Raw genomic sequence first — 12,500 nt, 5'->3', positions numbered from 1 at the left:
TTTGTTTTTGCGATACGTTTTGAATGAATTCAATTATGTGCATTTTTACCTAAATGCGAGTTGGGAAAAATTTTCCATCCAACCAATTTGGTACTCCCACATGGGGGGGGGCGGCATATATATTATTTTTAAAATATAATTATCCACTGACACGTGTTTCGTCGTCTATGACTCATCGGAGTGGCTGAATCAAGCGAGATTCGAAATCGGGACCCCATAATATATATATATATATATATATATATATATATATATATGTGTGTGTGTGTGTGTGTGTGTGTGTGTATGTCTATGTAGATATATATAAATGTAAAACAAATAAAAAGTATATATATGTGTGTGTGTGTGTATATATATATATTTATATATATATATATATATATATATATATATATATATATATATATATATATATACACACACACGCAAAGCATAACCCCAAGGGAATAATTCTCTAAATCTCGTGGTCTAATCCCGCTTTAATATCGTCACAAACGATAACTTACACGTAGTACAACCCCCGCTTTAAATATCATCACGAATGATAACTTCTACGTGGTCAAATCCCATTTTAATATCGTCACAAACGATAACTACCACACGGTCAAGCTCGGCTTCAAATATCAACACAATAAATTCCACGCGATCAAATTCTGCTCAAATATCGTCATAAGTGATAATTTTCACGCGGAAACCCCCGCTAAAATATCATCACAAATAATAGCTTCCACGCGGTGAGATTTCACTTTTAATATCTTCACAAAGAGACTCACGTCACACTCTCCAAAATAAACCTCTCTCTTATACTCTTTGGTCATAAAATGAAGAGAACTTTCTTTCAATTTTTGAGCTAAGTAAAAAAAAAATGTAGAACAATGAATTAAAAGTCCATATTGCGTTTGTCTGTTTCTTTTTGCTACCATTCGGATTATAACAGATCCAATCGGAAAAATGTGAAATGAAAAATATGAGGTATAAAAGCAGTTAGCAATTAAGGATTCCGATGTTGAATGTGTGCATGATTATTTCACATGCTTTAATATATATATATATATATATATATATATATATATATATATATATATATATATATATAATATTTATTTCAAAATATTATAGTAAGTGCTACCACCTTAATAGAGTGATGACTGCCGAAGAGATACGATTGTGAGTAATATCAAATAGTAATAATCGTAAAACATGCACCAAATGCAGACAGGATACATTGAATGTGTGTTTACAATGCTATGAAGCTATTTCCTATATGAGGAAAAATATGCCGATTTTAATATCTATCAATCTATCTAATTATATATATATATAAATATATACATAATTATATATATATGTATATATATATATATATATATATATATATATATATATATATATATATATATATATATATTCCAGGTTAAAATAATTCAGAGGAAAAGACTCCAATGACTTTAAAGAGATTTATATAAGAGTGCCTAATACCAAAGTAGACCAATATATGTATAAATATATATATTATTTTTAAACAGAAATATATATTTATACACACATATGTATGTGTGTATCAATAAATCAACAAATGAATAAATAAATATATATATATATATATATATATATATATATATATACATATATATATATATTGTGGATTTGGTTCTTGCTAATAGATTCAGAGATGGCTTCCTTGCAGGGTTCGAATCTCCCGACCGATGGTAATCGTTACATCCTGCACCGATGATAGTGTCTGTAGGTATTAAATAATTATTAAAGTAAATAATTATATATATGCATATATATATTTTTTATATATATATATTTATTTATATATATATATATATTTATATATGTATATATATATATATATATATACACTGTGTATCAAATTATTAACGAGTTTACATTTTTTTTTAATATTTATGAAAAATCCATGAAACTTTAAGAAAGTGCTTACAATACTATTCAGCTACTCCAGTCAGAAAATAAGAGTATTTAGAGCAGTATTAGCGAAACTATATCAGAAGATAGTAATATCTGTTGATTTCACGGTCAAGTGATTAACGGGGTTGAGAAAAAATATATATCCATAACTTGTTTATTGAAATAATTTTCAAACATTAAATGAACTAGGAAAAATCCTTAGAGCACAATAACTACATAGCAATTTCTACGTTGACATAATTTGTAGGAGATATGCGATTCTTTTTTATGAATGACTTTTAAAAGACGTTGGTCCACAGAATTAGTCAAATTTGTGATTAAGTCAGCAGTTATTCCTCGCGATACCTCTTGGAGAGCATCCCACAACTCATCTTCGCTCTTAAATTGGCGTCCACTTGCATAGAGGCATCGCTTCATGATACTCGAAAGGTCCTCAATTGGGTTCAAATCTGGCGAATGCGCAGACCACTCCATCTTCTGTAGCCCAGAGAACCCCAGTTGTTGCAAATACTCTTTGCTTTTGTTTGTTGCATGCGAGGGAGCATTATCCTGCATAAAAATAATGGTTCTTCTGAACGTCAACCTTTGCTTCATCAGCTATGGTTCAAAGTGCTCCTTCAGAAAAGCTATGTAAGCATTTAACGTCATTTTTACGCCTTCTTGGGCTCTCCATGGGCCAACTAAAGTACCTCCGATAATCCCAGACCAAATCATTAACTCACCACTACCTTGTTGGCGCCTCAAACGCTAATGACAATGTCGTTCATCTAGGACCCATCCCTTGCTCTAGCCATCTGGGCCATCAAGCCTTCATCTGTGAACAAAACTTTGGAAAAATCCGTTTTCATGTTGTTCTCTGCCCATTTCAGTTTTGTATGTGATGTTGCTTTAGTGGAGGCTTTGTCAGAGGCTTAACTGACTTTGCTACTTCTTTCAGAATGCGACATCGAGTACTTTTTGAGGCATTCTTCAATCCGGCTTGGTCAAAGACTTCTCGACTTGTCTACCCAGGGTTCTTAACAACTTCACGTTTAATTTGGAGTAGAGAACGGCGTGAAACAACTATACATTTACCTTTATTAGCCCTCTTACGTACCTTTGTAGGGTCCTTGTCAATGTTCTTCACAGTTTGATGGTACCTTCCTATCATTTTCGATATTTCGAGAGCAGTTTTACCTTTTGCTAGCTGTTCTGTACGAGTACTCTTTTCAGAACTACTAACACCCGAAAGTATCATGTACCTCTATAAGGCCACCATTCGCCCATGTATGGAGTATTGCTGCCACATCTGGGTTGGTGCATCTGCTACTAGTCTCTCGCTCCTTGACAAGGTTCAAAAGAGAGTCGCAAACCTGATAGGCCCTGAACTGGCATCTAAGCTTCAGCCTCTGTCCCATCGACGAAATGTTGCATCCCTCTGCCTTTTCTACAAGTATTTTAGTGGTGAATGCTCTGACGAACTGCAATCACTTGTGCCCTCACGACGTGAGCACCCTCGACAAACCCGACAGGCTGCTAAATCCCACCCCGACACTGTAGAGATCCCTAGATGTAAAAGATCTTTTTACTCCAATAGTTTCTTCCCCAGAACCGCTAGACTCTGGAATTCCATTCCAGGTCCCTGCTTCCCCAACAGTACTGACGTGCAGAAGTTCAAGTGTTTGCTGCCCAAATCCCTACATAGTACTCCAGTAGTTGTTGCTCCTGATAGTAGCCTCCTACACCAAAGTGGCAATGTGCCTTGTTTGGGGTGAAAATGTAATTAAAAAAAAATAAAATAAAATAATGTAATAAAATCACCTTTACAGCCCATTTTATTGACGAAACAAACTGCCTTGTAAATAATTTGACACACCTCAAATGCCGTGGATTCAGCAATTACGATGGCAAGTTGTTTACATTGCGCAAAACAGTACGAAAATTTCACAGTACGCGCAGCTCAGCATTGCTAACGTTTCCGAAGTTTTTGATACGAAACTACCGGTAAGTTTCTGAAACTGGTGAAAAAATGTTATCGCGTTAATAATTTAACACGCAGTCTATGTATATATATGTGTGTGTGTGTGTGTGTGTGTGTGTGTGTGTGTGTGTGTGTGTGTGTGTGTGTGTGTGTGGTGAAAAAAAGAGATAATCATTTTGTATTTATCCTTTTATTATCTCTTTAAATGTAACTGACTTTGCAAACTCTGTTTCTGATTAAAACAATCTTATTAAAACGCAGTGGATAACACGAAAGTGTCACACTTTTCTAGTTGTTTACGAACAGGCGATTTGAGCACTATAAAAGTGGTGGCGGGTGTCTATTTAAATAGACATTCCGACGAGTTATTTACGGGCGTCAATTCCATGGTCGAGCGGGAGAACCGCCGACTGTCAACACGACGGTTCTAGGCTCAATCTTTGGCTTGGGAGAGATGCTAGTATAGCGGCACTGATGAGTTGTGATACAACGAAACAGGACTGTATGTCGATGACTACATATATATAATTCTAATGTTTAATGTTTCATACGCTACTGGTTTTAACTCACAAATCAATTTTGTATGCAGGGTTTTTGTTGTCAATACGTGTATAAAGAAACAGAACCATAAAAAATCATATATTACTTATTTTGTGTTGTTGTTGTTGTTGTAAGGAACACGGATGGAAAATATGTTTTTGGTTTCGATTCTAGCCAATTGTGTCAAAGTCTATATATCTATAAAGATGAGAATGTGTGTGTGTGTGTGTGTGTGTGTGTGTGTGTGTGTGTGTGTGTGTGTGTGTGTGTGTGAGTACACTTCTCAACCTATATACTCAACTAATTTTTTATCTCTCTGAACTTTGGTATGTAGGTTTTCAAACACGTGGAAAACATTTTAATCAGTTTCATCAGGAAAAAGGGCTGCTAAGGGGTCAAAATACGTGTGGGTTATCGGATTTTTCTCTGTTTCACGAATGCGCATGCGTAAATGGTTCACATTACAGATTCCTTATATTGTCTGTTTGGCAACATTTAATAAAAACGTGGCAAGCTGGCCTAATGGTTATCGTACTCGACTCACTCTTTTTAGATTTTGGTTTCGATTTTTTTTTTTTTTTTTACTTACAAGAAGTGAACCGTTTTGGAAAGAACATAATACTGATATGCACAAGTCTCAGTTTTTGTCCGTTTTTTTTTTTTTTTACTTCATTTTCTTAAGTAACTTAATGTTACGTTTAATACCGGGCAACGCTGGGTACAGCTTCTGGTATATATATATATATATATATATATATATATATATATATATATATATATATATATATTATATTTCTGGTATATATATATATATATATATATATATATATATATATATATATATATTAAAGTGAGAATGTGTGTGTGAGGACACTTCTCAACCTATATACTCAATGAAATTTTTATCTACAAACTTGCAATTTGGTATACTGGATAATCATTGTGGAGAACTTTTTAATCAATTTTCATGGGGGGGGGAGGCTGCTACGGCGGTCAAAATCGTAACATTGGTACGTGGGAGTCCTCGGATTTTTTTCTGTTTTTTTAAGTATTTCACGAATTCTCGTGCGCGTCCATGAAACATAATTGCTTCTTTATGTTAAGAATAAGAAAGTTTTAAAACACATCGTAAAAACGTGTCAGGCTAGTCTAATAGTTATCGTACTTGACTCGCTGTCTTTATGTCTTGGTTTCGATCTCACCTCGAGTATTTTTTTTTTTTACTTACAAGAATTGAACTGTCTAGAAAAAACAATACTCACATGCACATGTCTCATTTTTTGTATTAATTAAAATAAAATATTTATGCGTATTTTATAGCGGGCTACGCTTGCTGATATATATATATATATATATATATATATATATATATATATATATATATATATATATATATATATAAAGTTTTGGTCTCACTACTATATATTAGGTTCAATATAATAATCGATGGATGATTGTCTCTGTAATAGTAATTATGTAATCTGCATGAATTATACTATCGTATTGAAGCGTATCTTACGATTGGGCAACGCCTGACAGCTTGCTAGTACAGGATGACCCACTTAAATGTAGCCCGACCTATCTAATCTTTAACGACCAACTGACACCACAAGACAAAAATGCAATTCTTTTTCCAACAAGGTGGCGCTACATGCTACACGTTTCACAGATCACTGTGACGAGTTCATAACATGTTTACGGAAGAGAGAACAATAAACAAGGTTTATGGCCACCAGGTTCCCCGGACTTGTCATCATGTGATTTTTATCCTTTTGTGATTTTAAAACAAAAATGTATGCAAATATTCACAATCTAGATCAACTAAAGGAGAACATTAGCAAAGCTCTCAGGAGACTTACCAGAGAAGATCTACATGCATACAGGCAGTGTCTACAAACGTTGTTAAACGTGCCCAAACTGGCATAGATGTCAACAGAGGAGCACTTCCGGCATCTTTTATAACACTACAGGTAATTTAAACAGTAAAAGAATGTCCCTCCTCTCTATTACATTTTTTGGGCTAGTGTTAAATGGACCACCCTGTATAATACATAACAAACTAGAAAAACAAAACATCTGTCATACAGATTACTTGAGCAACGATTATTGTAAGATATTTTTCTTTCTTTCAGGGTTTCACGGATCCAGTTTATAGGAAACGAAGGACAGAATTCGCAGATATCGCCTACAACTACAGGCAGTAAGTAATTGACGTAGACCTTTTTTATAGTTATTTTAATAGCCGATTAAAACAACTACTGAACGCATATACATTAATAAGAGTTGATAAATTGCTTGGAAACTGTGAACGGCGAGCGTTTTTTTTTTGTTGTTTTTCTTTTTTTAATGTGCAGGTTTGTTGTTCTGCAGATATGGGTATGTTTTTTAGAGACAGCGAATCTTAAATCGACAACTACATTTTCTTTAATTGCAGATTTGGTAACTAGAGGTTATTTGGAATTCAGTTTGGTTTGGTTTGGTTTGGTAATCCATTATGTGTTTTCAGCAGGACGGACCTATACGCCATAGATCAATTTACTGAGGGAAACATTCAATGAACGAATAGTTTCACGAAATGGACCTTTCAACTGATCCCCTCGTTCGTGCGAATTAACCCCACTAGATCATTTTCTTTGAGAATATGTAAAGTTCAATGTCTACGCTGATAAACCAGACACAATAGACCACTTGGAAAACAATAGTTGACGAAATATAGTCTAATTTAATGCGTAGATTTTGTGAAACATGGAGCGGTATATTACACCATATATGCGCGAGCTGCATGGCCATATGTTCGAAATCATATTTAAATTATAAACGCAAAAAAAAAAATAACATTTGTAATGAATGATATATTTGTGTAATAAAAATATTTTCAAGTGATTTGTTTGAATTTGAATAAACAAAACACTCTTTACGATAATCCTTAGAAAGCTAATAAAATAAATAAACAGGGATGATCTTATTGGATCGCCTATCAATAAGATAATGAAACGGCCATTTTTTTTTTCTTTCTTAAAGCTTATTGTAATAAGTAGCACGCCAAATCTGAACATAATTCCTGATACTCAACTTATCGGAGCAGTTGTGTATTCCTGTTGTCAAATATATATGACTAGCAGGTAGACACGACGTTGCTCGGGATTGAATGAGGGTCAACGAATGTTTCATACTCCTGTACTTTTTATAATCGTAGAAATTGATGATATCGCCCATTTTTCAATAAAATCGATTGATTGCTTGCTCCAGTCGGGGATCAACCCGGGTTCACCGAAAATAATCTTCACACACCTCCTCACAGTGGCCAGTTTACAATACATTGTGTCTACATTGCACTGGAGAGAACCTACTGTTGATTTTATAAAATTATTTTTATATAATAGCTTAAATTAAAGTTTAAAATGTAAAAATTAAATACCATGATTCAATTCTGCTCTAAACAAAACCATTCATTTTGAACGTGCCCCTGTCTAATCAAAGAACCTACTGTTGATTTTATACACCGGGATCTTCTGCTTGTGCGGTGATAAAACTTCTCTTGTGATGTTATGGTGTACAATGTTGTTAGCTTTGGCCAAAATCGGACTGTTCCTTATTTTAATCGGATTATTTTGATTATCGATATTCGATACTTATCGGAGGCATTCCGATATAGAACCTATCCAAGAACACTCCGAGACATACAAGATACGTTTATGTGAAATTTCAAAAAGATCGACCCAACCGTTTTGGAGTCCATAAGAAACGAATTCACACGCACAGACACACAGATACAAAGTGCCTTTTATATATAAGTAGAGATAATCTGCAAAGCCATGCTGTTCTCAGAATCCGATCCACAATTTGTCGATGAGTGAAATTGGAACTATTGCTTCCCATGTTAATTCGAGGTTAAATCAGCGGAGTTGACAGCAGCAGATGAAAGCATTCAAACATCAGTAGGAAAGGTTTGGACTTTCGTATTTTCGAATTTGCAATGTATTTTGTCAATCGATTATCTTGAGAAAGGAAGAACAGTCAGTAGCGAATATTATACAGCATTATTAATGCATTTGAAGAAAAGAAATGGACAACGGTTATCACAAATGAAGACGGCAAAGATAATAAAGCGTGTTACAATTGGATCGCAATGAGAGCAAAATTAGATGAATTGCAGTTCGGATTGCTTCTTATTCTCTAATGTTCTAGCGAAACAGATCTGGTTTCAATGAAGAAGTGATATCGGTAACTGGGGCGTATTTTGAAGCCATAACCTTGGGTTTATTTTCGGCAGCCCTGGAATTCCCGTTTTCCTTATTTTGTCCTTTAGTGTTCACATTCATACACATAATAAATGAATGCTAAAGGCAGCTTATCCTGCCTTGACAGAGTTCAAAATAGACTTCCTAGCTTAATGGGGGATGCCCTTTTCTCTTCCTTGCAACATCTTTCTCGCAGAAGAGACGTTGCGAGCTTGTTTCTGCTTTATCGTTATTTTCATGGCAAGTGCCTGTCTGAGCTCCAATCTATGGTACCCCCTCTCCTGACTTTCACAAAAAACACTCGTCTAGCTGAAACCCTTATTAATAATTTCCCCTACTCTTTATCTGTGCCTAAACCTAAACGTAGATTCCATGAACAAAGTCTCTTTTATAGAACAGCACGCCTGTGAAACTCTGTTCGATTTTCCTGCTTTCCAGCTGACTACAATATGGTTGTCTTCAAGTCCAATGTAAACAATTTCTTGACGAGCCATCCCCTTAAGTAATCCAATTTATCAAATTTTCTCTACTAACGATTACTACATGTTCCCCGCGACCACTGCACACTCATTAACCCTTATCCTCGAGTGGCTTCCGGGCCTTGATAAGCGGTTACTCCTTTGTAAAAAAAAAAAAGAAAGAAAGAAATGCCATGAGCGATGTTTCTGAAAGAGGGTGTATTGTTTTTTTTTTTCTGAGTCAGAATCTATCCATTTATTGTTGGTTGGTTTTTTACCTTTTAGCTCCTTACATCAAGTGGCTTCATACCTTGTCTGGAACAATTTCCATTTTTAAAAAATCGTTATACAAAAATAGCACCGAATTGTTAAATAAGTGTATCATTCCAGAGGACTATGCTGATGAATAAAGTTGAATTTCGCCAAAAAGTTTTTTTGTTTATTAGTTAGGCCTGGGACTTACTGAGCGATACGGTAGATTAACTACCTGTCGCCTAGATTTCTTAGAATTCGATACCACAATGCAGAGAGTTGATTCAGATGGTCATAACCTTGATTTTTCAATTTAATAAATCCGAACACCTCTCTTATATAATATACTAGAATATGTACCCGGCGTTACCCGGTATTAAACGCAACGTTAAATTCATAATAAAAAAAAAATGCTGTAAATAAAAAACGGAAAGAAACTGAGACATGTCCATATGAATATATATTATTTTTTTCTAAACAGTTCACTTCTTGTAAGTCAAAAAAACAACAAAATACTCAAGCTGAGATCGAAACCAAAACCTAAAAACAGTGAATCAAGTACGATAACCATTACACCAGCTTCACATAACTTCTAAGTAGTGTTTTGAAACCAACCCATATTTAACATAAGGAAGCTGTCATATTTCACGACCGCGCATGCGCAGTCGTGAAACAGTTGAAAACATATAAAAATACGGTGGCCTCCCACAAATTGTTCAATTTTGACCGCTTAGCGAGCCTTTTTCCGGATGAAAACGGATTAAAATGTGTTCCACGTGTCTGAATACTCTATATACAAATTCGTGTAGTATATAGGTTGAGAAGTGTTCTTACACACACGCGCGCGCATTCTCATTTTTATAGACACATAGATTTGAATAAGTAGGAACCCAATTATTGTAACATGAAGATCGTTCCAAAAGTAATTTATCTTATTTTTAACTAAAAAAAAAGTTGAAGACATATGAAGACGTGAGTGGTACCATTAAAAGGAGCGAACTTTTGTGCTCCAGAGTTTATTTTTCTACATAGTCACCGCCATTCTCCATGTATTTTTGCCAACGATGGGGTGATGGCTGTCCATGAGCATCTGGAGCGTGCACTATCACTCACATCTCTGTCACGACTCTGGAATCGACGAAACCATCTCCTAACTGTGCTGACATCAACTGCATCGGCTTCGTAAGAATGATTTCTAGATATCTTTTTACGCAAATAATACCTCCATTTTAAATGCTGTTCCTGAAATTGATCGAGGGCAGTGATGACATATGGTTAATACTGATAAAAGTGTGTATATAGATTATACACGCGAGATATCGCAATATATAGATACATACATTTGATTCATAACTGAATAATCTATATATTAATACGATAGCGTGTGTGTGTGCTATTTTCTGTGTCACGCTTACATCCGGGTCGTTTAATTGTTATGTACTTCCATTTCTTGTCATAAATACTTTTACCAAGAATTCTTTATAAGTTTTGGTTTCGGTTATGGCTGAAGGAACTCAAGTTATATATATATATATATATATATATATATATATATATATATATATATATATATATATATATATATATATATATATGAATATATATATATATATGAATATATATATGTATATATATGTATATATATGTATATATATTTATATATATATGTATATACATATATATATGTATATATATATGTATATATATGTATATATATACATATATATACATATATATATGTATATATATATACATACATATATATACATACATATATATATACATATATATACATATATGTATATACATATATATGCATATATATATACATACATATATATATGCATATACATACATATATATATACATATATATATGCATATATATACATATATATATATTCCTATACATATATATACATATATATATACATATATATATATACATATACATATATATACATATATACATATATATATACATACATATATATACATATATATATCTATACATATATATATACATATATATATACATATATATATATATACATATATATATACTTTTTTTTTTCATAAGTTTTTATTTCGGTTCCGATTCAGACTAATGCACCCAAGTCATATGGATACATTTGTTTGTTTGTTTGTTGGTTTTTTTAAATCGCAACTTTATAATATATAAAAATCGATAGGACATTAACACTTTAATAATATATACGAAATCTGCAATATTTATAATATTTAAGAGTACTTTACGATCGGGTTTTGCCGGGGGTTCATGCTAGCTTAGATAAATAATTTTGCAGTTTTAATAAAAAAAAGCTACAATAATATCAGAGCGTCTCCATTTACACTGAACATCTACAGAATGTCAATATCAATATATTACATATGAATCAGTCCCTTGTGGAATTTCCACAGGTCCCGCTAGTAATTTATGAATAGAATTGAAGTAAATCCAGTTTATTTTACGCGTAATTTTGCTTATTTTGTATTGAAATAAAAAAAATTCTATTCTTTCTTTAATAGTGGCCAACCCATTCCTCGTGTTGACTACACCGAATCAGAGACTGAAACTTGGTAAGTATATAGACTTTTACGGTTTGATCTTTCTTTCTTTGTTATTGACTAGCTGACCCTAACTGGCGTAGCCCGGGCGTATTTATTTCTAGCGAAATGATCGCAACTGTTCTTTTTTTACACTTGAATATATAAATAATCGATATCAATAGTCGTCGTTTTATTTTCTTTCTACGAAAAAAAAATTGAATTTGTGAAAACATTATTAACTTTTATTTTCTTATACATAAATTAAATTTTAATTTTAACTAAAATCATGCCGCACTCTGTATATTTGTATGTGTGCCGCCATTTTCCATACTAGTTTTGCCATGTGTCTGATTTTTTTTCTCAGAAAAATTAAACGGAAAAGATTTGATCACTGACAATTATTTCTTATTAAACATCCCACATTGACACGGCAGTTTTTTGATAGGTCATCGAGGGTAAGCAATGTTGGCTCTGTTCAGTACCAAAATGGGTGACTATTTGCGAATACCAGGCGCTGTATGTAGGAGGACGTTGGCATCTCCTTGCAAGAACTGCTAAAAATCTA

The 12,500-nt window shown here is 33.4% G+C and overlaps 1 protein-coding gene across 2 annotated transcripts in view; it reads left to right on the top strand.

The window, feature by feature from the left end:
* Nucleotides 1-12,500, top strand: part of LOC145291271 (protein henna-like) — a 118,871-nt gene that overhangs the window by 81,647 nt on the left and 24,724 nt on the right. For both annotated transcript variants that reach the window (XM_080136897.1, XM_080136896.1), the window contains exons 5-6: nt 6,568-6,635; nt 11,915-11,965. In XM_080136897.1, the coding sequence (XP_079993023.1) occupies nt 6,568-6,635; nt 11,915-11,965 (119 nt within the window). The remainder of the gene's footprint in view (nt 1-6,567; nt 6,636-11,914; nt 11,966-12,500) is intronic.

This window comes from Euprymna scolopes, chromosome 12, assembly GCF_053919585.1.
Source record: "Euprymna scolopes isolate OS-2025 chromosome 12, ASM5391958v1, whole genome shotgun sequence".
In the NCBI taxonomy this organism is placed as follows: Eukaryota; Metazoa; Mollusca; class Cephalopoda; order Sepiida; family Sepiolidae; genus Euprymna; species Euprymna scolopes.
Note: the sequence above shows the minus strand (reverse complement) of the source record. Positions and strands in the feature narration are given on the sequence as shown.